Source organism: Vombatus ursinus, unplaced genomic scaffold, assembly GCF_900497805.2.
Source record: "Vombatus ursinus unplaced genomic scaffold, bare-nosed wombat genome assembly UNPS02005659.1, whole genome shotgun sequence".
Classification (NCBI taxonomy): Eukaryota; Metazoa; Chordata; class Mammalia; order Diprotodontia; family Vombatidae; genus Vombatus; species Vombatus ursinus.
In genome coordinates, this window is record NW_020945437.1 from 24,160,539 (window position 1) to 24,186,250 (window position 25,712).

A 25,712-nucleotide genomic window follows, 5' to 3' on the forward strand; every position below is an offset into this window, starting at 1 on the left:
AATGGTACAACCATTTTGAAAAGCAAAGCAATTGAAAATAATTAAATTACTAAAACTCCCATACCTTTTGAACTAGAGACTCCATTACTGGATTTATACTCTAAGGAAGCCATCGATAAGAGAAAAGTCTCCCTATTCTCCAACATATTTATAGCAGCACCTTTTCTGATAGCCAAGAATTGGAAACAAAGTAGATGTCGATTGGGAAATGACTAAACAAATTGTAGTATATGGGTGTAATGCAATATTTCTATGCTGTAAGAAATTGTGTGTGATGAATACAGAGAAGCATGAAATGATCTCCGTGAACTGATGCAGAATGAAGTAAGCAAAACCAAGAAAACAATATACACTAACTACAATAATAATGTAAACTGAATAACACACCAAATAATTAAAAGTCAATGTAACAAAATTTTAAAGATTATATGGAATAACTCTCAGGGAGGGGACAGAGGATACAGAGGACAGACAATGGGATACTATGCTGATGTAAGAAACAAACAAAAATTATATTTTTAAAAGATGAAAAATATCAGAGATAAAATTAAATCTATGTTCAAAAAAAATCAGCTTTACAGGTATAAGATGGCAAAGTTATGGCTAAATAGCAGTTCATCTGAAAAAGACCTATACTGTGGGTTTTTAGTAGATTGCAAACTTACTTTGAATCAACAATGTGATTGATTGATTGCAATGGAGCAAAAATTAATGCAATCAAGTAAAACTGGACTAGGAAGACAGCCACTCAGAATTCTGCCCTAGTCAGACTTTACATGGTATTGAGTGTCACCTGGTTTAGAATGAACTGATGATAAAGTAAAAACAGTAAGAAGAGGGCTTACAGGGCAGCTAGGTGGCACAGTGGATAGAGCACCGGCCCCGGAATCAGGAGGACCTGTAGTTCAAATATGACCTCAGACACTTGACACTTACTAGCTGTGTGACCCTGGGCAAGTCACAACCCCAACTGCCTTGCGAAAAAAAAGACGCTCACTAGTATAGGGAAGAGCCCCATGAGGCTTTGCAACTATACCATAAGACATGATTTTAAGGTATTGGGGATCTTTATCTTGGAAAATAGACTTGCAAGGACACAGTAACTATGAAAGAAGAATTACACTTGTTCTGCTTGGCCCCACCAATTCTTTTCCATCCCAGCCTCCAGCCCAAGTCCCATGGGCTGCCTCCAGCCAATGCCTGCCATTTCAGATGTGAACTTGAACCCAGGTCTCCTGATTACAAGCCCCATGCTCTTTCCAGGAATCAACGTGGCCCCTGTCTCCTCCCCACTCCCAGCCCGCTCCCATTCCCACAGATTTCCCCCCTACCACTACCCCAGCTCCTTGTGACAAGAAGCCAGTGTCAGCAGGTTCCAGGCAGTGCAGAAGAGGCTCTGCTCTGAAATCCCCTGACCATCCCCACTTCTTCCTCCTCACTGCCTGTCATAGGATGATCGCGGCTGTCACCTGGCTCTTGGAGGATAAGGTTGCCGGAGTATATAAATATAGGCCCCAGCCCACCCACAGGCCCCCAGAGACAGACAGATGGCAAAGAGCACAGAGCAGGGCACTGCTGCTGTTGCTCCAGGAAACGGTCCCCATCCACCCAGACTGCACCCAGGTAAGAACTACCTAGGGGTTATTAATCTCACTCTCTCTGGCAGAGGCTGGGCTAAGGCCCATAGTCTGGAAACTCCTAGAATTGGGAGGGCCCTTAAAGATCAAGTCCAATGGCTTAGTTTGACAGAGGAAAAGGAGACCCAGAGAGGAAATGTGACTTGCCCAAGATTATGTATGGAGAGAATAGGAGAAAGTGATCTCAGACCCAAATGTGTAGGACTCTGGGGCTGTTTTGCCTACATGTCTCTCTGTCCTGCTTTCCTGTGTTGCTATTGGCAGGAGGGAGGTGCTGGAATTCACTGGCCTCTGTGGCCAAGGGTCAGAGAAGTGATTATCCCAGAGCCACAGAGCCCTAAGTGGGGGGGACCGGCCCTGTCCACTCTGAAAGGAACCAGCAGGGACCTAAGCCCCAGATCTAGCCCTAGGCCTGGACTCCCAAGGTCATCCTGACTGGCTCACAGAATTACACAATGTTACAGCTGGAAGGAGCTTAAAGAATGCCAATTCCACCTGAAAGGTTCAGAGAAGGGAAGTAATCATAGTTCATGGCAGAGCCACCTATTAACTTCTAGACCAGTTAACTCTTGTGTGTCCAAGGCCAGGATTCTTCCTAGGTGCACCAAGCCGTTCTCAAATGATGGTTTCCCTGAGCTAACCATTAAGGGTGACAGCTCTGTGATCCCAGAGCACATGGGGGTGGAGGTAGGGGGTAGCTAAAGTGAGAGCACAGAAGGAGGACAAGGGGAAACAGGGACCTGATACCACTTGTCCCTGAATGCCCCTGAATGCTGCTAACCAAGCCCCATCCCTGGGCAGGTTGGGCTGCAAGTAAAATCTAGGCAGCATAAGGGAGTGTCCTGGGGCTTAGGGTTTAAATAATTATAATAGTAGTAGTAATCACAATGGGCTTTTTTGCAGAGCTTTGAGATGCAGTTTTTTCTTGTATTTCTTGTTGTTCAATTGTGTCCGACTCTGTGACCCCATATGGAATTTTCTTAGTAAAGATACTGGAGTGGTTTGCCATTTCCTTCTCCAGCTCATTTTACAGATGAGGAAACTGAGGCAATCAGGATTAAGTGACTTGCCTAGGGTCACACAGTTAGTGAGTGTGTGAGGTCAGATTTGAACTCAGGAAGATGAGTCTTCCTCAGAGTCACTGAGCTGGGTTATTCCCCCCATTTTACCGAAGTAGAAACAAGGAATGAGAGAAGAGAAGTGCTTAGCACAAGGTCACCACCAGCTAGTTAAAAGCAGGGTCAAGTTTCCCACAGAGGTCCTGGGTCTCCATTCGCAGGCCTAAGCCTCCTAAACTGGCTGTGGTGGTGAGGGGAGACTCGTGATTAGGGCCCATCAGTCAACAGTATATCCATCTACAAGCCTAGAAATGAAGGACAGACCTGATTCATGCCTGTGAAGAGATGATCTGACTGAGGAAACCCAGACATGAGGAAGCATACAGAGCAATTAAGTATAAAATGAAAGGGGTGGGGCACAGAATGTCTGGCTTCTACATGGCCAGCCGGGGTTCTGCAACTATGTGACAAAGGCAAGGGCAGATCCCTTTCCCTCTCTAGGCCTCAGTTTCCTCTTCTGTAAAATGAGGAAGTTGGACTGACTCCCCAAGGACCCTTGCAGCTTGGGCATTCTCTAAACCAGAGGCCAGGGAGATGTCCCTTTATGACAGACTAAGCCAGGCCACGAGCTAAGTTTCTCTGAGATTTCGGGGCCCTGCTGAGCCGTTCCTCTAGTGACCAGAAAAAGGGCCTCCCCTCCCCATGAAGAAATGGTGGTCAGATTTAGGGTGTAACTGATCCTGCCTGTTCTGAGGCTGAGCCTCCCAGACCAAGGAAGGATCTCGAAGAGAACCTTCCTGGCACTCTTCAGACAGATGCCAAGGCTCAAGGCTGGGCCTCAGGTGCCCTGACCTGAGTCAGCTTCCCAGGGCCGTAATTCCTTCTCTTGGAACCAATCCAGAGCCTTTGCCTTCATCCTGCAGGCTTTCAGCTGTCACTTTCACATTCACTAAACTTGCCTGATACAGGGAATCTGACGGTGATAATGGGTAGAGGATAGGATAGGGGATCTAAGCCTCCTGATGTTCCCCACTCCCCCTCACCCTTCATTCACCACCATCACCGTATTTCTGGTGCCCGGGTCTAGCACCCGTTTTCCTCTTTCCCTTCTCCGCATTGTTTCCACATGTCCTAGACTTAAAGAGACGAAAATACACTCATGCAAAAATAACATAGCAACTGAATGAAGGTCATTAGATGTATACATATAAGAAAACCCTATTATCTTTAATTAGCAGACCCTAAACTTCTGGACTCTTCTACAAAGATACATTTCACTAGGCTATCCTGATTCCCACTCAGGACCAGTTGCTCCACCCTAGACTCCAGATAAGAATCTAAACTTAGGATTCAACCATCTGGACACTGAAGAGACCAACCTCATTGGTCCATTTTTCCAATTCCAGGCACACTTTGTGGCAATCAGAAAGCCTCTCGATAGCTTGCTAGGCTTATGGTGCTCTAGGTACAGCAGTAAGTAATCCCTGAGTTAATGACTTATCTCATTCTATCTTCCTTTACTGAGGGACAAACAGAAATGAAAAGAGGAAAATTAAAATAGTTCCCATCATCTCACAGTCAGAGCTATCCAAAAGTGGAATGCGCTGATGTAATCCCTGCTAACAGAACAGCGAGGGCCAGGCAACTGACATAAACAAAAGTGAGCTCACTGGAAGCTTGGAACCAGAGGTTGGATGGCTCCTTGGCCATGAATCTGAGGAAGACATTCCTCTATCGGGGAGCTGGACTCTGCACTCCTGGGGCCTGTTCCACCTGCATGGATCACAATTGGAATAATTCGGCCAGATACTCAGGTCATACCCGGCACTGACAACACACTCTCCTACTGAAGGGCAGCCAGGGAAAGCACAGGTCTGTCCTGCCTGGCCCTGAAAGACGAGGGCAGAACTTAGGCTGTGACTCGTCCTAGGCCAGGCTAGAAAAGCCTCCCATACTTGTTGATACCTTTTGTTTCGCGTCACCTTCATTTCCAAATATATCTCTCCCCAACCCACCCAGAAAGGTGGGCAGGGGAGAGCCATCGCTTCTAACAAAGAATAAAAAAGCCAAATGAAAAAGTAGTGAAGCAAAACCAGCTGACACATCAACCAAATCTGACCCTTAAGAGGTAAAGCTCAAGGGCTCTTAGAGACCGTCCCGCCCAACCTCTTCACTTTATAGATGAAAACATAGAGCAAGTCAGTCTAAGGGGGAACGCCAAGTCCTTTAGGCTTCAGTTGATAGGCCAAGGTTGTGGCAAGGCAGCTAGAAGGCCTGCACAGTTCAGCCCCTGGGCTTAGCCTGGTCTCTGCTCCTTTTACCACTCACTCATAGATCTTGGAGGTTTGGAAGGGATTTTGGAAATGAGAAACTAGGGGATCCCACGACTCCACAGTTATTAAGCAAATAATAACTTGCCCACTCATGGATGATAACTAGGTAAAGTCTAGCCTTCAGAGATAAAAATTGGGAGGCATAGAGAATATTCAGCATAAACTAAAGTGAAGACACTCATAGAGACCCAAGCTCAATGAGTAGGAAGTTGAGTCCAAAGAAAAGATTTAGCTGGAGAGCATTAGCTAGCCCAGAGGACTCGGCTCTATTTAATGATCTTGGCACCTGGGACAAATAATATCCTATTAAAGACAGAAAGGCATTTTAACCTAGACTCGGGAAAAGAACAGATAGTCCCCTCTGTAAAGGAAAAAAAGTTGTTTTTAACCTTAGAGCTATTGTTGGTTCTTTGACTGAAGCAAGGATTGCTAATCTTCTAAAAGGGCTATTTTTTAAAAGCTCTTAGCTCTGAATCAAAAGAACATGGAGGAACACACTTTCCTCGTGAGGAAGAGATAACACTATAGCGAAGGCTGCAGCAGAAGCCAAGAAGCAAGGCACAGGGAGATGCTTCATAGCCATGCTCCCAATGCGGTCATGCCGAGGAGCAGCCAGCAGTAGCCAAGTGGCCATCAGAGCAGCATCTGTTTCCAGATGAATGCGTAGAGATCGGTAGGGCACAGGCCCAGGAAGACCAGTGCAGTGACCTCACTGAAACATAGCAATCTTGCTGTATCAAAGGCCTGAGTGACCTCTCTACACACATGGGCTCTGGCTATAAATGTTCCATATATAGAGATAGAGATACAGATAGAGATAGAATGTGTGTATATATATAAAGGTACATATATGTTACATACATTTAATTTATATATTATATTATATTATTTATATTATATATAAATGTATGTGTATACATGCAATATATGTATTCTACGTATATTGTATATGCATATACGAATATGTATATACATATTTGTATATATACAATGTATACATACAAAGTATAATATATGTATACATATGTGTATAATATATATATGTGCATTGCACATACACATATACATTTATATATACACATATAGGTATGCCTGTATGTATGCCTCTCCACACATTCCTTGTGTGTTCCCACACTGCCCACTGATGTGCATATCCATGGGAAAATATATCCCAATATAATAAGGGAATTTTTCATTTCTGTTTTTATTAATATATCTCTTTGCCTTGAACTATGTCCTCTGGCTAACTATTGGAGGTAACAAGTGAGTGAGGGCTCATGAATTATGATTTTTGTGGGGAGGGAACCCCCCCCATACAAGTTGGGTATTCCACAGGTGCTAGAGTATGGGAATTGATCTAAGATTTCCATCTTGGATACCCTTAACATTACAGGGATTCGATAGAGAAAAATTAGTTTATTTTCTTATATTTTTAGGCTGTAATTAGGCAGCCTGTTTTCCAATGTCTTCCTTTACTAGTCAGACCAGTTGCTTTAAGATAACTTCCGCATGTTCGAATAATTAGGTACTAAGATTTCTTGTATTAATGTGTCCATTGTGAGTATGGGAGCTGACATGAGGAGCGTACTGATGTTGAACACTGGTTCACAATGACACTTTGAGAGCCACATACACGAAGGATGTCTTCTGTCTTAAGCAATAAAGATATTGAAAGCATTCAGGGAAATGCTATAAATTTGGGGAGATGGGAAGGTAAGCATAATCCTGTGTGTTTTCTATAAATTACCTGAAGAAATAGATTATTCTTTTTTTTAATAGATTATTCTTATCCCAGGACATAACCTTGAGATACACTCACAGTTAGGGGGCAGGATGCAAATGATGATCCAGCAAAGGAGACTGAGAAAGAGTAGTCGGATTAGTAGAAGGAAACAGAAATTTCGTGAAAACCTAGAGAAAATTGAGTATCTAGGAAGAAAAAATGGTCAGCAGTGTCAAATGTTGTGGAGAGGTCAAGAAGGATGAGGATTAAGAAAAAGTCAACCATCATATTTGGCAATTAGAAGATCATTGGTAACTTTGGAAAGAATAGTGAATGATGAGATTAGAACCATATTGCAAAAGGCTGAGAGGAAGGAAGTAAAGCCACCAAGAATAGATAACTGTTTTTTTTCCCTAGAAGTTTGGCTATAAAGAGAAGAGAGATACAAGTTGATAGTTTGAGGGGATGATAGGGTCAAGGGAAAGTTTTTTTCAGGATGGGGGAGAGTTGGAGATATCTGTAGTTCCAAGGAAAGAATCAATAGATAATAGTGAAAGTGAATATTAGAGGGACAGGAAAGAGGTCTGAGGGAACAATCTTCTGAAGGAGATGCGAGGCATTGGTTCCCGGTTGGGTAGGTCTGTGCATGTTGGTAAAATGATCAGTCACCATTAGGATGTGCTCATGTTTTTACTATAAAAAGCTGATGTGAACAAGCCCCAAAAGTTTGCTAGTACTTATGTTTCTTTCATAACTTTCCTTTGAATAGGATGGGCAGAAATTTTACATTTTTTAGAGGCATTCACTGCCACTTTGTGTCAGTAATATCTGTTTCTTGCTCTCTCCAGTGTCCACTCTTGATTCAAATGTCCAAAATCATCATGTAATGCCTTCATGGCATAGAGTAAAAATGCCTGAGGTAGTACTATCTGTGAGATGGGTACAGTCTGGTGGAATGTCCCACTGCCGAGGTCCAACTTCTTTCATTGCTTCAACAATAAGATGTCCTCAAGGGAATGAAACTTGAATCATTAAGGGTTACTCCCTTGATTCTTGGCTTATAGAACTCCTCAAATCTGTTCTTGCCATCAGTTATACAAGTACAAATGGAGCAAAATAGATTGGTTTAGTCAAACATCGTTCATGTACACTGGTGGCATACCCTCTGGTGGGAGTCACAAGCTCTTCCATTTGCCCATCCTTTCACTATTGTCCAGGTTCCTATTCATATCACAGCTTGGCATCACATGAGAGCACCTATATAATCATATTAGTGTTCATGAGACAATAGCATCTATTAAACTCGTAGTTGGCTAGCACTGCTACCCAGCTAAACTAGTATTGTTCAAAATATAAGTCAGTGTATTATTGCCCATTTATACTTGAAATTGAGCTCCATGCATATAGACTTTGAATTTCTAAATGATAGCCAAGAGATAAGAGTGCCAAATTTCCCTGTCAGTACATCCTTTACTGGCAAGGGCAATCAGTGAGCATCAGTCTTTTGGTACAGGGCTTCTTTCAAGTCTTCTAAGCTAGCTTTAGTATATAACACAAAAGGCTTGCTTACATCGACATAGGCCAACTTGCATGAAGCACTTGTCCAATTCATTAAAATCTTGTTAACATGGAACTAAGATGGCAGAGTAGAGGAAGTTTACAGCCCAGTTCTTCCAACAATCCCCTCCAAACAACTTTAAAATAACACCTCAAATTGAATTCTGGAGCAGCTGGGCCAAGAGACATTTTCCTAGCCCAAGACAACTCAGGAGGTTAGAAGGAGAGGTCTGTGACACTGGGTTGGTTAGTGGGGCAACACTAGCTGTGGACCCTGGAGGTGACTGCAACAGCAGCAACAGCTTCAAGAGCTGTCAGCCCAGATACAGTAAGGGGATTAGAAACTGGTCAGAAAGAAATTACAGGGGACCCCCTGTAGAACCAGACTCTGTTTGGCAACTTCATTGCCCATACCCACTTTCAGGTCACAGTTCCAGGGTGGAGAAGAACGCTTTCAGTCACAAAGGAGCAGTCACTGAGGAGCAATAGCATTTGGAGCTGCAGGGAATCAGGACCCTTCCTAGGTAAGGACCAGAGCACAGACTGGGAAAATAGTGACCACATCTCTCCTCAGATCATGCCACCTTGGAAGCACCAAAAACTTCCAAACTCTCAGAACTAGCTCTGAAAACAGCAGTGTAAAAAAGCCTAAAGTTTGGCACAGTGCCTCCCTCTCAGGTGAACAGAGTGCAACTTTAACATAAAGTTGAAAGTCAAGAAGTAGGCTGGGAAAATGAGCAAAAACAAAAACAAGCCAAAAAAAAAAAATGAAAAACAAAAACGAAAACAAAATTAAAAAACAAAAACAAAAACCCTGACCGGAAAAACTACTGTTGTGACAAGGAAGATCAAGACATAAACTAGGAAGATCACAATGTACAAGCAAAGCCTCAAAGAAAAAAAAACTACAAACTGGACAGAACAAGAATTCCTGGACAAGCTAAAGAAAGAGCAAAGAAATTATTTTTAAAAATCAAATAAGAGTGGTAGAGGAAAAAATGGAAAAAGAAATGGGAACAATACAAGAAAATTATGAATAGACAATTAACAGATTAGTAAAAGAGGCACACTTCAAATAAGAAAATAACACCTTAAAAACAGAATTGGCCAAATGGGAAAAGAGGTAGGAAACTTCACTGATGAAAATAACCATTTAAAAAAGTAGAACTGTCCAAATGGAAGAAGACATACAAAAGCTCACTGAAGAAAATAATTCCTGAGGGCAGCTAAGTGGCACAGTGGATAGACCTCTGGCCTTGGAGTCAGGAGGACCTGAGTTCAAATCTGGTCTCAGACACTTGACACTTAATAGCTGTGTGACCATGGGCAAGTCACTTAACCCTGATTGCCTCACCAAAAAGTAAAACAAAACAAAACAAAAAAAGAAAATAATTCCTTAAAAATTAGGATTGGGCAAGTGGAAGCTAATGACTCCATGGGAAATCAAGAAACAATAAAACAAAGTCAAAAGAATGAAAAAATAGAAGAAAATGTGAAATATCTCACTATTAAAAACAACTGATCTAGGAAATATATCAAGACACTAATATGCTATAATAAATTACAAAAAAGATGTTTTTGAGGAGAAACTTATAAAAATTTGTATGAGCTGATGATAAGTGAAGTGAGAAGAATGAGGATAATATTTTACACAGTAACAGCAATATTGTAATAATGGTCAACTTCATTATTCTGGTCAATACAATGATCCATGACAATTACAAAGTACTCATGATGAAAAATACCATTCACTTCCAAAGAGAGAACTGATGAATTCTGAGTGCCCATGGAAAAATGTTTTCTTTTCCTTTATTTTTTGAGTTGTTTTCTTTTGCCATGTGGCTAAGGTGGAAATATGTTTTGCATGAGTTCCTATGTATAATAGGTATCCTATTTCTTGTCTTCTCAATTGGTGTGGGAGGGGATGGAAGGAGAGAGGCAACTTGGACCTGAAAATAACTTTTAAAAATAAATTTGAATTAATTTTAATATAAAAAAAGAGAATAGATTAAGGAGAGATAATTTAAGAATTATTGGAAAACCATGATCAAAAAAAGAACGTAGACATCATATTTCAAGAAATTACAAAGGAAAACTGCTCAAATATCTTAGGACCAAAGGGTAAAATAGAAATTGAAAGAATACACAAATCACCCCCTAAAAGAGATCCCCAAATGAAAACTCCCAAGAATATTGTAGATAAATTCCAAAACTCTCAAGTCAAAGAGAAGATACTTCAAGCAACCAGAAAGAAACCATTCAAATGCCATGGAACCACAGTTAAGATCACATAACATTTAGCAGCTACCACATTAAAGGAATGGAGGCCTTGGAATATGAAATTCTGGAAAGCAAAGAAGCTGGGATTACAACCAAGAATACCCACCTCCCAAAATTGAATATAATCTTCTCCGAGGTGGGGGCGGGGAGGGGGGAGAATGGATATTTAATGAAACAGAAGACTTTCAAGCACTCCTGATGAAAAGCCAGAGCTGAATAGGAAATTTTACATTTAAACATAAAACTCAAGAGACGCATAAAAAAGTAAACATGAAAGAGAAATCATAAGGCAAGGTTAATCTGTTAACATTCCTATGTGGGAAGATAATACCTATAACTCCTAAGAACTTTATCATTATTAGATGAGTTAGGAGTCTCCATAGAAAGAGGGCACATGCATCGGGATCATCTCAAAAAAAGTGGAGGGATGAAAAAGAGAGATTCACTGGAAGAAGAGGGAAGAGGGAGGAAGAAAGGGGAAAATTATTTCACATAAAAGAAACATGCAAGAGCTTTTACAGTGGAGGGGAAAATGTGAGGAGAATAGCCAATGCTTGAACCTCACATCTGAACTGGTTCAAAGAGGGAAGAATACACACACACACACACACACACACACACACTCATTTTGTGATAGAAATCTATCTTACCCAACAGGGAAGTAGGAAGAGAAAGGAACAAGAAAAGGGAGGGTGATCAGAAAAAGTGGAGGCAGTGGTCAGAAGCAAAACAGACTTTTGCAGAGGGACCGGGTAAAAAGAGAGAGAAAAGGATAAACAGAAGAAAATAGGATAAAAGGAAATATACAGTCAATAATCATAACTGAATATGAATGGGATGAACTCACTAATAGGAAGAGGATAATAAAATAGATTAGAAACCAGAATCCAACAATATGTTGTTTATAAGAAACACACTTGAAACAAAAAGACACACATAGAGTTAAAATAAGGGGCTGAAGCAGAATCTTTTATGCTTCAGTTGAAGGGGGAAAAAAAAAGCATGGGTAGAAATCACAAACTCATACAAACCAAAAGCAAAAATAGACCTAATTAAAAGCAATAATCAGGAGAGGCAGCTAGGTGGCTCAGTGGATAGAGCACCAGTTCTGAAATCAGGAGGACCTGAGTTCAAATCTGACCTCAGACACATAACACTTACTAGCTGTGTGACCCTGGGCAAGTCACTTAACCCCATTGCCCAACTGAAAAAAAAAAAAAGCAATAATCAGGCAAACTTCATTTAGCTAAAAGATATCATAGACAATGAAGTCATATTGAAACTAAACATATATACATGGCATATACAAATGCCACAGCATATAAATTCTTAAAGGAAAAGTTAAATGAGTTGCAGAAAGAAATAGTAAAATTATAATAGTGAAAGACCTCAACTTTCCTGTCTCAGAGCTAGATAAATCTAACCATAAAATAAATATGAAAAAAGTTAAGTAGGTAAATAGAATTTTAGAAAATTTAGATATAATAGACTTCTAAAAAAAGTTGAATGGGAACAGAAAGAAGTATACCTTTTTCTCAGTTCTGTGTGGTACCTTCACAAATAGTAGGACATAAAACCATCATAATCAAATACAGAAAAGCAGAAATACTAAATGAACCCTTTTCAGACCACAATGCAATAAAAATTATATTCAAAAAAGGGCTGTGAAACTCTGGATTAAAAATTAATTGGAAATTAAATAATCCATTCCCAAAGAATGAGTGGGTCAAAGAGCAAATCACAAAAATAATCAATAATTCCATTAAAGAAAATGACAACAATGAGACAACCTTCCAAATCTTTTGGGATGCAACCAAAACAGTACTCAGGGAAAAATGTATATCTCTAAAAGCATGTATCAATAAAAGAGAGAAAGAGCAGATCAATGAATTGGGCATGCAATCAAAAAAAACTAGAAAAAGAGCAAATTAAAAATCTCTGATTAAATAAGAACAAAGTGGAAATTCTGAAAATCAAAGGAAGTATTAACAAAATTGAAAGTAAAAAAAATTGAACTAATAAATAAAACTAGGAGCTTGTTTTATGGGGAAAAAACAATAAAATAAATAAACCATTGTTTAATTTGATTTTTTAAAAAAGAAAGAAGAAAACCAAGTTACTAGCATTAAAAATGAAAAGGAAGAATATACCACCAACAAAGATGAAATTGAGACAATTATTAGGACCTATTTTGCCCAATTACATGCCAGTAAAACTGACAATCTAAGTGAAATGGATGAATATTTACAAAAATTTAAATTGCTCAAATTAACAAAAGAGGAAATAGAATACTTAAATAACCCTATCTTAGCAAAAGAAATTGAATAAGCCATGAATGAGCTCTGTAAGAAAAAATCCCCAAGACCAAATGAATTTACAAGTGAATTCTATCAAACATTTAAGGAGCAGTTAATTCCAATATTATATTAATTATTAAGAAGAATAGGTAAGGAAGGAGTCCTACCAAATTCCTTTTATAACACAAATATTATTTTGATACCCAAACCAGAGAGAGCAAAAACAGAAAAAAAAAACTATAGGCCAATTTCTCTAATCAATATTGAATCAAAAATATTAAATAAAATACTAGCAAGGAATTTACAGCAATATATCACAAAGATTATACATTATAATTGGGTGGGATTTATACCAGGAATGCAAAACTAGTTCAATATTAGGAAAACTATCGGCATAATTGACCATGTTAATAACATAAACAAAAATCATATGATTATCTCAATAGAGACAGAAAAAACTTTTGACTAAATACAACAGCCATTCCTATTAAGAACACTAGAAAGCATAGGAATAAATGGAGCCTTTCTTAAAATGATAAGTAGTATCTATCTAAAACCAAGAGCAATCATTATCTGTAATAAACAAGATCTTCCCAATAAGATCAGAGTTGAAGCAAGGATGTCCATTATCACCATTATTCAAAATTGATTAGAAATGCTAGCTACAACTATGAGACAAAAAAAAAGAAACTGAAGGAATAAGAATAGGCAATGAAGAAACAAAATTATCGCTCTTTGCAGATGATATGATGGTATATTTAAGGAACCCTAGAAAATCAATTAAAAACTAGTTGAAACAATTAACAACTTCAGCAAAGTTGCAGGATATAAAATAAACCCACATAAATCATCAGCATTTCTATATATTGCCAACAAAACACAGCAAGAAGAGATAGAGAAAGTCCATTTAAAACAACTACAGACACAAACTACTTGGGAGTCTACCTGCCAAGACAAACCCAGGGACTTTATGAATACAATTACAAAACACTTTTCACATAAATAAAGACAGATCTAAACAATTGGAGAAATATTAATCGCTCATGGATAGGCTGAGCCAATATAATAAAAATTGTAATTCCATCTAAATTAATTTATTATATTTAGTGCCATACCAATCAAACTACCAAAATGAAAACAAAATTCATCTGAAAGGTCAAGAATATCAAGGGAATCAATAAAAAAGAAGTGTGGAAAGACAGTGGCCTTACAACACCAGATTTCAAACTATATTCAAAGCAGTAATCATCAAAACAATCTGGTACTGGCTAAGAAATAGAGTGGTAGATCAGTTGACTAGATTAGGTACACAATACACAGTAGTAAATGACCATAATAATCTAGTGTTTGATAAACCCCAAGATCCAAGCTTTATGGACAAGAACTTATCATTTGACTAAAATTGTGAGAAAACTGGAAAGCAGTTTGGCAGGAACTAGACATAGACCAACATCTCACACTGAATATCAAGATAAAGTCAAAATAGGTACATAATTTGGACATAAAGGGTGATGTCATAAGTAGGTAAGCATGGAAAAAATTTACCTATTAGATCTATGGACAAGGGAAGAGTTTATGACCAAACAAGAATATAGAGAAGATCACAGGAAATAAAATTGATTATTTTTATTATATGAAATAAAAAAGGTTTCGCCTAAACAAAACCAATTTAGCCAAAATTAAAAGGAAAGCAGAAAGCTGGGGGTGGGGAATTATAGTAAGTTCTAATAAGTTCTCATTTATAAAATATATGGGGAATTGAGTCAAATTTATAAAAAAAGGAACCATTCCCCAATTAATAAATGGTCAAAGAATATGAACAGGCGGATTTCAGAGAAAGAAATTAAAGCTATCAGTAGTTACATGAACAAAGACTCTAAATCACCATTGATTAGAGAAATGCAAATTAACACAACTGAGGTACCAACTCACACCTATCAGATTAGCTAACATGACAGAAAAGAAAAATGACAAATGCTGGAGGAGATGTGGAAAAACTGGGACACTAATGCACTGTTGGTGGAATTGTGAACTAATACAACCATTCAGGAGAACAATTTGGAACTACACCTAAAGGGCTATAAAATTGTGCATACCCTTTGACTCAGCAATACCACTACTAGATCTATATCCCAAAGAAATTAAAGAAAAAGAAGAAGGACCTATATGTACAAAAGTATTTATAGCAGCTCTTTTTTTGTGGTGGCAAAGAATTAGAAATTTAAGGGATAACCATCAATTGGGGAATGACTGAACAAGCTATGGTATATGAATGTGATGGACTACTATCGTGCTATAAGAAATAACCAGTACAATGGTTCCAGAAAAACCTGGGAAGACTTATATGAACTGATTCAAAGTGAAGTGAGCAGAACCAAGAGATCATTGTACAGAAAAACAACAATATTGTAATGATGATCAACTGTGATAGACTTAGCTACTCTAATAAATACAGTGAACCCAGAAAATTCCAAAGGACCCATGATGAAAAATGGTATCCACTCCAGAGAGAGAACTGACAAACTGAGTGCAGATTGAAGCCTCCTTTTCTTTAACTTTCTTTATTTTTCTTGCTTTTTTTCCATAACTTATATGGAAATATGTTTTGCATTATTTCACATGTATAACTGATATATTCTTTGCCCTCTCAATGGGTTGGGGAGGGATGGGAGGAAGAAAATTTGGAATCAAAAAAAATTTTAAATGTTACAATCTTGTTAACATTTCTCATTCCATTGATTTCCAACTAGCTTCAGAGAATTTAGGTCAAACTGACCTTTTTTATCCTTCTGCTTCTCACTGGGTATCATGTCTCCTCTCAGTTGAGGAGTTCTGCTTCAAAGGGGCGTAGCCTATAAGAACAGAAATGAAGGAAGTTCTCCTCCTCATCTACCTAGATGCCCTCTGATAGAGATGCATTGGCAAGCAAGGATCACAACGGCTCCATGTCTGACTGGCCAGAACTCTCCAATGGCTTTTACACTGTGTTCAGATTTAACCACTTAAAAGCTTCCAGAACTTGGCCACTTTTCAGCCCAGTCAATCCCAAACTTATACTTCATAAAGAGAGGATCAAGTGTTAATAACCTTGCTAATACAGTAACATCTTAAACTCTGTTATTATATCCCTTTCATAATGCTAACCCCAGGAGGCAAGGCCACCTGCCTCTCTTACCTGCCTAGCTATATTCCTGACTTTTCATACACAGATAAAACCAACCAAACCCTAGGAGGCTTTAAGTTCACCTTGAGTTCAGTACAAGAACCAAGATTAGAACCAAAGTCGACTTCCATGCACTGCACTTTCTTGTACACTACTTTTTCCACCTCCCTGGGCCTCAGGTTTCCTATCTATTAAAAGAGAAAGTTAGACTAAATGGGGACTAAGGTCTTTACTTGCTCTGGGAATGTAAAATCAAACATTAGTGAGGAATGGTCATTTACCATCATCTTTCTTTCTGGTAACTCTTGTAACCTCCTTCAGACACCCAAGGACAAGTCTACTAAGCTGCCAGTCTCCTCTGAGAACACTTTAAACACTGTACAAACCCACCAGAAGTTTCCTGGGGCCATGGTTGGACTAAAGCCCACAGATGTACCTCCCACAACCGCTGTCAAGGTCCTAGGGGCTGGTGCTGCTGCCTGCTTTGCTGACCTCATCACCTTCCCGTTGGACACAGCCAAAGTTCGTCTCCAGGTAGGTGGCCCCTTCGGTGAGGATTGTCACTCAGTTTGATGGAGTGAGTTGAGTTTTAAAGTACGCTATGCCCTCCCAGCTCACAGACTGTCTCAGAGCTGGAATGGACCTCCAAGACCATCTAGTCTAAACCCTGCCCGAAGAAGGGCTCTCCTGTATACCATCCCAGTAAGGTGGTCCTTTGATCTCTGACTGAAGGCATCAAATGATAAGGAATTCACTCTCTCCCATGTCAGCCCATTACACTTTGGCACAGTTCTCACTGGTAGGAAGTTTTCCTTATAGTGAACCAAAATCTGTCTCACTGCAACTTCCTTCACCCCATTTGTCTAGTTCTGCCCTCTGGACCAGGTAGAACAAGCCCATTTCCTCACCAGTAAAGTAAGAAGCTTGGACTAGATGAATGCCAAGGTCTCTTTCCACTTCTAGATTTTGTGATTCTGAGACTAACTGATACTCTACATAACAGGCCTTTGAATATTTAAAGGCAGTTATCATGTGCCCCCTAAGTCACCACCAGGCTAAACCTCTCCATTTCCCTCACCTAGTCCTTGCATGGGTTTGTCCTCAGTCCTTCGGTGATCCTGATCATCCTTTCCCTGACTCCTCACTCCTCTCTTCTGCCCTTCAGATCCAAGGAGAATCCCAGACAGAGCAGGCAATTAAGAATGTGCGATACCGGGGAGTACTGGGTACCATCATAACCATGGTGAAGACCGAGGGCCCCACCAGCCTCTACAATGGCCTGATGGCTGGGCTGCAGCGCCAAATGAGCTTTGCCTCCATCCGAATTGGCCTCTATGACTCTGTCAAGCAGTTCTACACACCCAAGGGAGCAGAATGTGAGTGTTGGAGTCAGAGAGAAGATGAATCTTAGACCCAGGAGGCAACAGACCAGGATAGAGGGAGGCACCCAAGTACAAAAGGCAGAACTGTCTTGATTTCTAATGCCAGCCAATATAACAAACATTGGTGAAGCACCTCTTTTGTGCAAAGACCACTGTGCTCCTTGCTAGGGATCCAATGATGAAGTGAAAAATATTGAATGCCTCCTTGGGGAGCTTACATTCTGCTGGGGGGGGGGGGATATACCAGGCAAACAAATGCTTATATATGAAAACTTGAGAGGAAGGGAAACAGCAGAATTCACACATGTAGAATATAATAGCAAGATCACTGGCTCTAAAACAAGATGACTGAAGGCCAAATCCCAGCTTTCTCTTACTAGCCATGTGACTTTAACCAAGTTTTCTGGGCCTGTTTCTCTGCCCATTAAGAAAAATGTTGGGACTACTAAAGTATATTTCAATCTATAATCCTAATCCTATGATCTTAAAGTTTAAAAAAAGAGAGATTGAAAGTAGGTTCAAATTCTGTCTCCAAAGCTTGTTAGTTGTCTGATCCTGACCAAACTAGTCTCCTTGAGCTTCAGTTACACATCTGTAAAATGGGTATAATGATTCTTGGCCAATCTGCCTCATAGAGTTATTATAAAGTTATTTTGTAAAGAATAATGCACTATAGGGGCAGCTAGGTGGCGCAGTCGATAGAGCACTGGCCCTGAAGTCAGGAGGACCTGAGTTCAAATCCGGCCTCAGACCAAACACTTGACACTTACTAGCTGTGTGACTCTGGGCAAGTCACTTAACCCCAATTGCCTTTAAAAAAATAATAATAATAATAATGCACTATAGAAATAGGACTGATTATACTAGATCAGGGATCATAAAATTTCTGTCAGAGACCTGGCAGGATGCTGACTCACCCCTTCCCCTTTTGCTCTCCTCTTCATCTTTTGCCCCACAACAGACTCCAGCATCATCATTCGGATCCTGGCAGGATGCACAACAGGAGCTATGGCCGTGACCTGTGCTCAACCCACAGATGTGGTGAAGGTGCGTTTCCAGGCCAGTGTCCGACTGGGACCAGGAAGCAGCCAAAAATACAGCGGGACAATAGATGCCTACAGGACAATTGCCAGGGAGGAAGGGATCAGGGGCCTGTGGAAAGGTGGGTCTTGGTTCTAGAGTTCCTGGCACTGAGCAGGACTAGTGCTACCCAAAGAATCAGGACCTCCTAAGTGGGTAGAGGAGGTGGTGGATTTAAAGGGTCCTGAAGTAACATCCCATACCAAAACAACTATTCCCCCATCATCCAGACACAGGGACCATAGTCCCCTAATAATAAGAATGGCCATGTCTATAGTGCTTTCAGGTTTACAAGGCACTTTTTTCACAACACCCCAAGAGGTAGGTCATACAAGTATTCCTAGTTTAAAAATGAAGGAACAGGCTCAGAGAGGTGAATCACTTGTCTCCAGTCACACTGCTAGGAAGTGTTGAAGCTAGGATTCAAACACAAGCTTTCTGATGCTGAGCTCACTGTTCTTTCCTGAGGTACTGAAAACTTAAATTATCTGGGAGAAAGAATATTTAGTCAACAAGCATGTATTAAGCCATTATCCCCTAAAGACACCCTAATTGACTAATTTATTACCTAAATTAATTCTAATTTATTATTAATTTTATTACTCAGAGACCTGAGTCAGGTCTCTGACTCAGGCCATTCTGTGACCCATGGATGAGACTCAGCTGAGGGCACTGAAGATACTTTGCCTTGAGAAAAGGCTCTGGAGGCTTAGGGAATGGTTGCTATTTTCTAACATCTGAAGGGCTATCTTAGAGTAGAAGGAGCAGAATTCTCTCTCATGGGCTCAAGGGGGCAGAATTAAACTCAGGAGGAGGAAAGCAGGAGAACTTTGAGCGCAGCAGAACAGTGGCAGGTAGAGCGCTCCTCCTCCCTGAGGTCTTCACACGGAGGCTGGAGAACCGAATGTTGGGAAGATCACAGAGGGAGGTTGGACTAGGTGGCTATTCAGGTCTCTTCGAGCACTAAAAACATGCTAGGACTATGATCAACGTATAGTGGAAAGGATAGGGTACTTGGAATACCTCTCAGGCAGCTGGATGGCTTTGGTGTCACAAAGTCCTAAATTCAAATCATGCCTTGGATACTTATTACCTGTGTGACCCTAAGCAAGTCACTTTGCCTCTCTTTACCTCAGTTTCCTCAACTACAAAATGGGAATAATAATTGCATTTACTTCACAGAGTTGTGAGGATCAAACGAGATAATATACGCAAAGTTGTAGACTTAAAAGTGCTTTACAAATACCACCTGTTATTGTAATTAGAAGACCTGGATCCCAGCTCTGCCCCTGTGGGACCGAAGGCAAATCCCTTCTCTCTGAATCTATTGCTCGCCAGTAAAATAAGGGGGCACTGGACAGTGTGATCTCTAAGAGACTTCCAGGTCTGTCCCTCTTGTTCAAAGGTCCCTTTTAGACCCAGCAAGCTGTGTTTTCCTCCAGTAAAGTCCTGTTCTATTGCTCCATTGCAGTGTGTTGATGTCAGCGGGTTCTTGAAAGATTTGCTGGTAGAACACAAACTCGGGCAGCTCCTACCAAGCTGGGAAGGCTGCCGTCTAGGGGCAGCCCCAAGCTGCCCTCAAGAGGATTAATTTCTTGGCTGCAGCAAATCATGAAGCCTCTGCTAAGTGCTAGTAGAGAAGTGATGAATGACATGGGTGGAGGGAGGAGTTCCCATGCCTACAAAAATCACAGAACCTTCACATGTTGAAATCAAATTCTTTTCAGTTCTGATATATGTTCTAGGGCCTACTGCAGCCTCAAGGCCACATGTAGCCCTCTAAGTCCTCAAGTGTGGGCCTTTGACTGAACCCAAACTTCACAGAACAAATTCTTAAGGGAAAGCTTACCTCCCAGGGTTCTTGGAGGCTCAAATGAAATACGATGTATAAAGTGCTATGCAAACCTTAAAGCACTGAAGAACTGGGGGATGTCGTTATTAGTAGTAGTAAGTGTTCCCCCCTGCACCCACCCTTTGATGCTGAATCCCTGGTCATCCTTCAAAGCCCGGCTCAAGTTCTTCTTCCTTCACAAAAGCCTCACCCAATCCTCCCAGGTGATAAAATTCCCACGTATAGCACTTTATTTCCATTCCTCTAATGTGCTTGCCATGTAATATTACATATTATAGCTATCTATCTATCTATCTATCTATCTATACCTATAGGGCAGTTAGGTGGCACCATAGTACATAGAGCACTGGACTTGGAATCAGGAAGAGACATCTTCCTGAGATCAAATCTCAGACATTTACTATCTGTGTGACCCTGAGCAAGTCACTTCACCTTGTTTGCCTCAGTTACCTCATTTGTAAAGTGACCTGGAGAAGGAAATGGCAAACCACCTGAGTAACTTTGCCAAGAAAACTCCGTATAGGGTTACAAAATGCTACACACAACTGAATAACAACCTATATGTAAATATGTAAATATGTAATATATAATAACATATAATATAATCTATAATCCATATAATTATAATATGTAACAGTGATTTGGGTTCATAAATTATATATACTATCTCTCACTGTTATCTCTCCATGAGGTGAGGGACTGAATTTTATCTAAACTTTCTATCTCTGTCTTTCTGCCCTGCTCACAACAAATACAATAGTGCTTATTGTTTTGTAAGGTCCCACTGCTCCCAGATCAGACACCCTTTATTCTGCTCCTTTCAAGCTTTGATGTTTTGGATTCTAGAATAAATAACCAAGTAGGAAAGAGAACACACTCTTTAAGGATGGCCTGAAGCCTTTTTTTGTGCCCTGGACAACTCGGGCAGTTTAGGTGAAACCTATGAACAGACCCTCCCCCCCACTTCTCAGAATAATGTTTTTACATAAATAAAATGCATAGGATTGCAAAGAAAATCAATTATGGTGAAATAATTAAAATGTAATGTTTCATGCCATCCAAGTTCACAGAGTCACTGAACGTGATCTACAAAACAACTGGGAATCTGTGAACACCACAGTAAGGATCTGTGCCCCAAAGCACAGCCTTAAACAGTGGGATTTCTATGTGGCTATTCTTTAAAGGGCACTATTGGGCAGAGGACTGGCGGGCTAGAGTTGCTTTAGGGGCAGCTCCCAGCCTCTAAACAAAAGCTGCATCCCCAAGGCCAGGAGCAATTTTCCTGCACGTGTATTTGAAGAAAGGATAGGCCCAGCCACAGCATAAAGTGCAGGTTGCCTAATTTTTTGTTCTGGGGGCCTGTATGAGAAGCTGCAGTATATAAGACTGGTAATGGCAGCTCCCATTTCTATTCCCTTTTGGGGGTGTGCACAGCACTTTCCTCACGACAGCTGGAATATCCAGGGACTTTACTTCTTTCCCAGGCAGTATCTTAGGGGAAGAGGCAGAACCAGAAACCAAGGCTCCTTTGCCAACAAAGTCTCTTCTGCCGCAAACAGGCCTCCTCAGCACCTGGTTCAAGTGCAGTGGAAAGAGTCCTGGACTCTGTCCAGAAGAAGGACTCAGGCAGAAGGCTTTGCCTTTTTTGTTCCAGTTCTATCACTAATTCAGTGACTTTAAGCAGGTCTCTCAGTTTCCTCATCTAGAAAATAACAGAATTAGACCAGATGGTTTCTAAGACAGGGGTCCCTAATCTTTTGTATGTCATGGATACCTTCAGCAGTCTAGGTGCCTTCCCAAAAATAATATTTTTTAAAATTCATAATTAAAGGAAATGCTAAATTTCAATTAGAGATGAGTGAAAATGAATTTATAATATTTCCCCTTCCCAATTTTCCCCCAAATTTTTCCCAGATCCGTCCATCAGATCTGTCAATGAACCCTAGGTGACGAATTCCTCCCTATCCTTTGGTCCCTTCTATCTGACACTATCTTGGACGCTGAGGATTTGGCTTAGATATGAGGAAAGACTTTCCAGTATCATTAACCATCTTGTTGCAGGGGGAGAGTTGGGGCATGGGCTTTAAACCCTGGTAGAATCTCATGACTACAATATTTGAGATCCTAATCAAAAGCACATGATTGGATTAAATGACTGACACCCCTTCCCCCAGTCCATCCAGAGGATTCTATTGTTGAGTATTTATCGGTCGGTATTTTTGTCTCATCCCTCTACTAGACTGTGGGCTCTAGACCAGGGCTCATCTAAGCTTGCCGCTTCTCCCAAAGTCTAGCATCCTGCTCCTCATCTCGTAGGCAATTAATAAATGTTTATTGAATTGGCTCCTATCCTTGCTGACCCATTCCTTTCCCTCTCTCTAACAGGAATTTTGCCCAACATCACCAGAAATGCCATTGTCAACTGTGCTGAGATGGTGACCTATGATATGATAAAGGAGTCACTGATAGACCACTGCCTGATGTCTGGTAAGGCTCCGGGCTTTTCTATAAACAATGCAATTTTCATCTCCCTCACAGACCCACCTGAGACTCCTTCAGTGAACAGAGAATGGGGAAAGAAAAAGGCACTGCCAACAGAATGAGTGTCAACCTCAGGGCAACTGGAACCTACTTCAGCTTTTAGAAAAAGTAGATGGTACCATGGTGGGTCCACCAGTATGTCAAACAATCCCAGCACAGGGAAAAAAGATCCTGCTGTGGAAGCCATGAGTCCTGCATTTATAGTCCTGACTTTCTACTGATTTGCTCTGTGACCCTGGGCAGGTCGCTTTACATCTTGGCCTCAGTTTCCTCTTCTACAAAATGAGAGAGTTGGACTAGAATCAGGGGTTCTTAATCTGGGGGGGGGTTAGGGAGCTGTGAACTTTTAAAAAAATATTTTGATAACTAATATTTCAATATAATTGGTTTCCTTTGCAATCTTGTATGTTTATTTTGTATTTTTTATTTTTATTGCATTTATCACTTTATGAGGGCTCCATAGGCTTTATCAGACTGCCAAAGGGATCCATGACACAAAAATGGTTAAATCCCCCTGGACTAGATCTCTAAGATTACTTGCAACTCTAATAGTCAGTGGTTCTGTGACTGTCAATATTTGCTGAGCACCTACTACATAACTGCAGCCTCTATGCTCAGCACGCTAAGGTAATAGAGAAGCACAAGCCATTGGTCCTGCCCTCATTGGATCACAGAGTTGGAGTTGGAAGGAACTTTAAAGGTGATCTAGTCCAACTTTCTAATTTTAAAGATTAAAAAACCCAGGCCCTGGGGCGGAGCCAAGATGGCGGAGTAAAAGCAGTGACTTGCTTGAGTTCTCCCCCAAGCCCCTCCAAATACCTATAAAAAAAATGTCTCTAAACAAATTCTAAAGCAGCAGAACCCACAAAAAGACAGAATGAAACAAATTTCCAGCCCAAGACAGCCTGGATGGTTAATTAGAAAAGTGTATCGCACCAAACTGGGAGAGGCGCGCAGGCCGCGGGGACCTTGGAGCAGGCCTCAGAGGACTGAATTGCGGGCAACTGTGGCAGTTTTCCAGACTTCTCAACCCAGGAACGCCAAAGACAACTTGGAAGGTCAGTAGAAAAGTCTGTGTCAGCAGGGAGAGAGAGAAGCGGGTGGTCTCAGCTCCAGTCCCCGCCCTCAGTGGGGGCAGTGGCTGCCTCCTGAGCTTCCAGCCCACAGACTGAGGGGGAATTGAGTGGCTGATCAGAGGGGGATTGCAGGAATCTCTCTGCTGGTGCAGGATTCTCTTGCTTTGCCCTTCCTTGGATCTGGGTCACAGCTCTGGGTGGCGGTCCTGGGGCAAGAAGGAGCGCTGGCGTGGTGGAGCTTGTGGTGGCTATGGAGAGGAAACCCTCCTCACAGTTCCAAGACAGAAAAGAGTACTCATAGACCAGAGCACAGGCCAGGAAAGGAGTAAACACCTTGCCCTTGATCATACCACCTTGGAAGAACTGAAAATTTACAGGTCCCTAGAAGTATCTCTGAACACAGCTGCACAAAAACCCTGAAGCTTGGGACAGTACATTCTCCACGCTGGAAACAGACCCTTACCTTAACAAAGAGTTTATAACTCAAGTAATTGGCTGGGATCATGAGCAAGCAGCGCAAAAAGAGTCAGACTATATTATCTTACTTTGATGACAAAGAAGATCAAAACATATAACCAGAAGAAGACAATGAAACCAAAACTCCTACATCCAAAGCCTCCAAGAAAAATATGAATTGGTCCCAGGCCATGGAAGAGCTCAAAAAGGATTTTGAGAAGCAAGCAAGAGAAATAGAGGAAAAACTGAAAGTGATGCTAAAGGCGACCCAAAAAAATACTGAAGAAAATAACACCTTAAAAAATAGCCTAACCCAAATGGCAAAAGAGGTCCAAAAAACCAATGAGGAGGAGAATGCCCTTAAAAGCAAAATTAGCCAAATGGAAAAGGAAGTCCAAAAGCTTACTGAAGAAAATACTTCTTTAAAAATTAGAATGGAGCAACTGGAAGCTAGAGACAATTTGAGAAATCAAGGCACTGTAAAACTAATCCAAAAGAATGAAAAAATAGAAGAGAATGTGAAATAACTCATTGGAAAAACAACTGACCTGGAAAATAGATCCAGGAGAGAGAACTTAAAACTTATTGGACTATCTGAAAGCCATGATCAGAAAAAGAGCCTAGACATCATCTTTCAAGAAATTATCAAGGAAAACTGCATGGATACTTTAGAACCAGAGGGCAAAATAGAAATAGAAAGAATCCACTGATCACCTCCTGAAAGAGATCCCCAAAGGAAAACTTCTAGGAATGTTGTAGCCAAATTCCAGAATTCCCAGGTCAAGGAGAAGATATTGCAAGCAGCCAGAAGGAAACAATTCAAGTATTGTGGAAACACAATCAGGATAACACAAGATTCAGCAGCTTCTACTTTAAGGGTCCGGAGGGCATGGAGTATGATATTCCAGAGGGCAAAGGAATTAGGACTACAACCTAGAATCACCTACCCAGCAAAACTGAGTATAATCCTTCATGGTAAAAAAAATGGTCATTCAATGAAATAGAGGACTTTCAAGCATTCCTGAGGAAAAGACCAGAGCTGAATAGAAAATTTGACCTTCAAATACAAGACTCAAGTGAAACATGGAAGAGGTAAACAGGAAAGAGAAATCATAAGAGACTTATTAAGGTTGAACTGTTTACATTCCTGCAGGGAAAGATGATATTTGTAACTCATGAGTCCTTTGTCAGTATTAGGGTAGTGGGAGGGAAAAAATTGTATGTTTGGATAGATAGATAGATAGATAGATAGATAGATAGATAGATAGATAGATAGA

The 25,712-nt window shown here is 40.7% G+C and overlaps 1 protein-coding gene across 3 annotated transcripts in view; it reads left to right on the top strand.

Annotated features, from left to right (window-relative positions):
* Positions 1 to 1,550: 1,550 nt before the first annotated feature.
* LOC114032817 (mitochondrial uncoupling protein 3-like) overlaps positions 1,551 to 25,712 on the top strand; it is a 37,053-nt gene continuing 12,891 nt past the window's right edge. For 2 of the 3 annotated variants that reach the window (XM_027848289.1, XM_027848291.1), the window contains exons 1-6: positions 1,565 to 1,623; positions 8,733 to 8,832; positions 16,370 to 16,582; positions 17,214 to 17,424; positions 18,392 to 18,592; positions 22,748 to 22,849. In XM_027848289.1, the coding sequence (XP_027704090.1) occupies positions 16,457 to 16,582; positions 17,214 to 17,424; positions 18,392 to 18,592; positions 22,748 to 22,849 (640 nt within the window). In that variant the 5' untranslated portion in view covers positions 1,565 to 1,623; positions 8,733 to 8,832; positions 16,370 to 16,456. Of the gene's footprint in view, positions 1,624 to 8,732; positions 8,833 to 16,369; positions 16,583 to 17,213; positions 17,425 to 18,391; positions 18,593 to 22,747; positions 22,850 to 25,712 lie in introns of all 3 variants that reach the window. The other variant, XM_027848290.1, reaches the window with a different exon arrangement.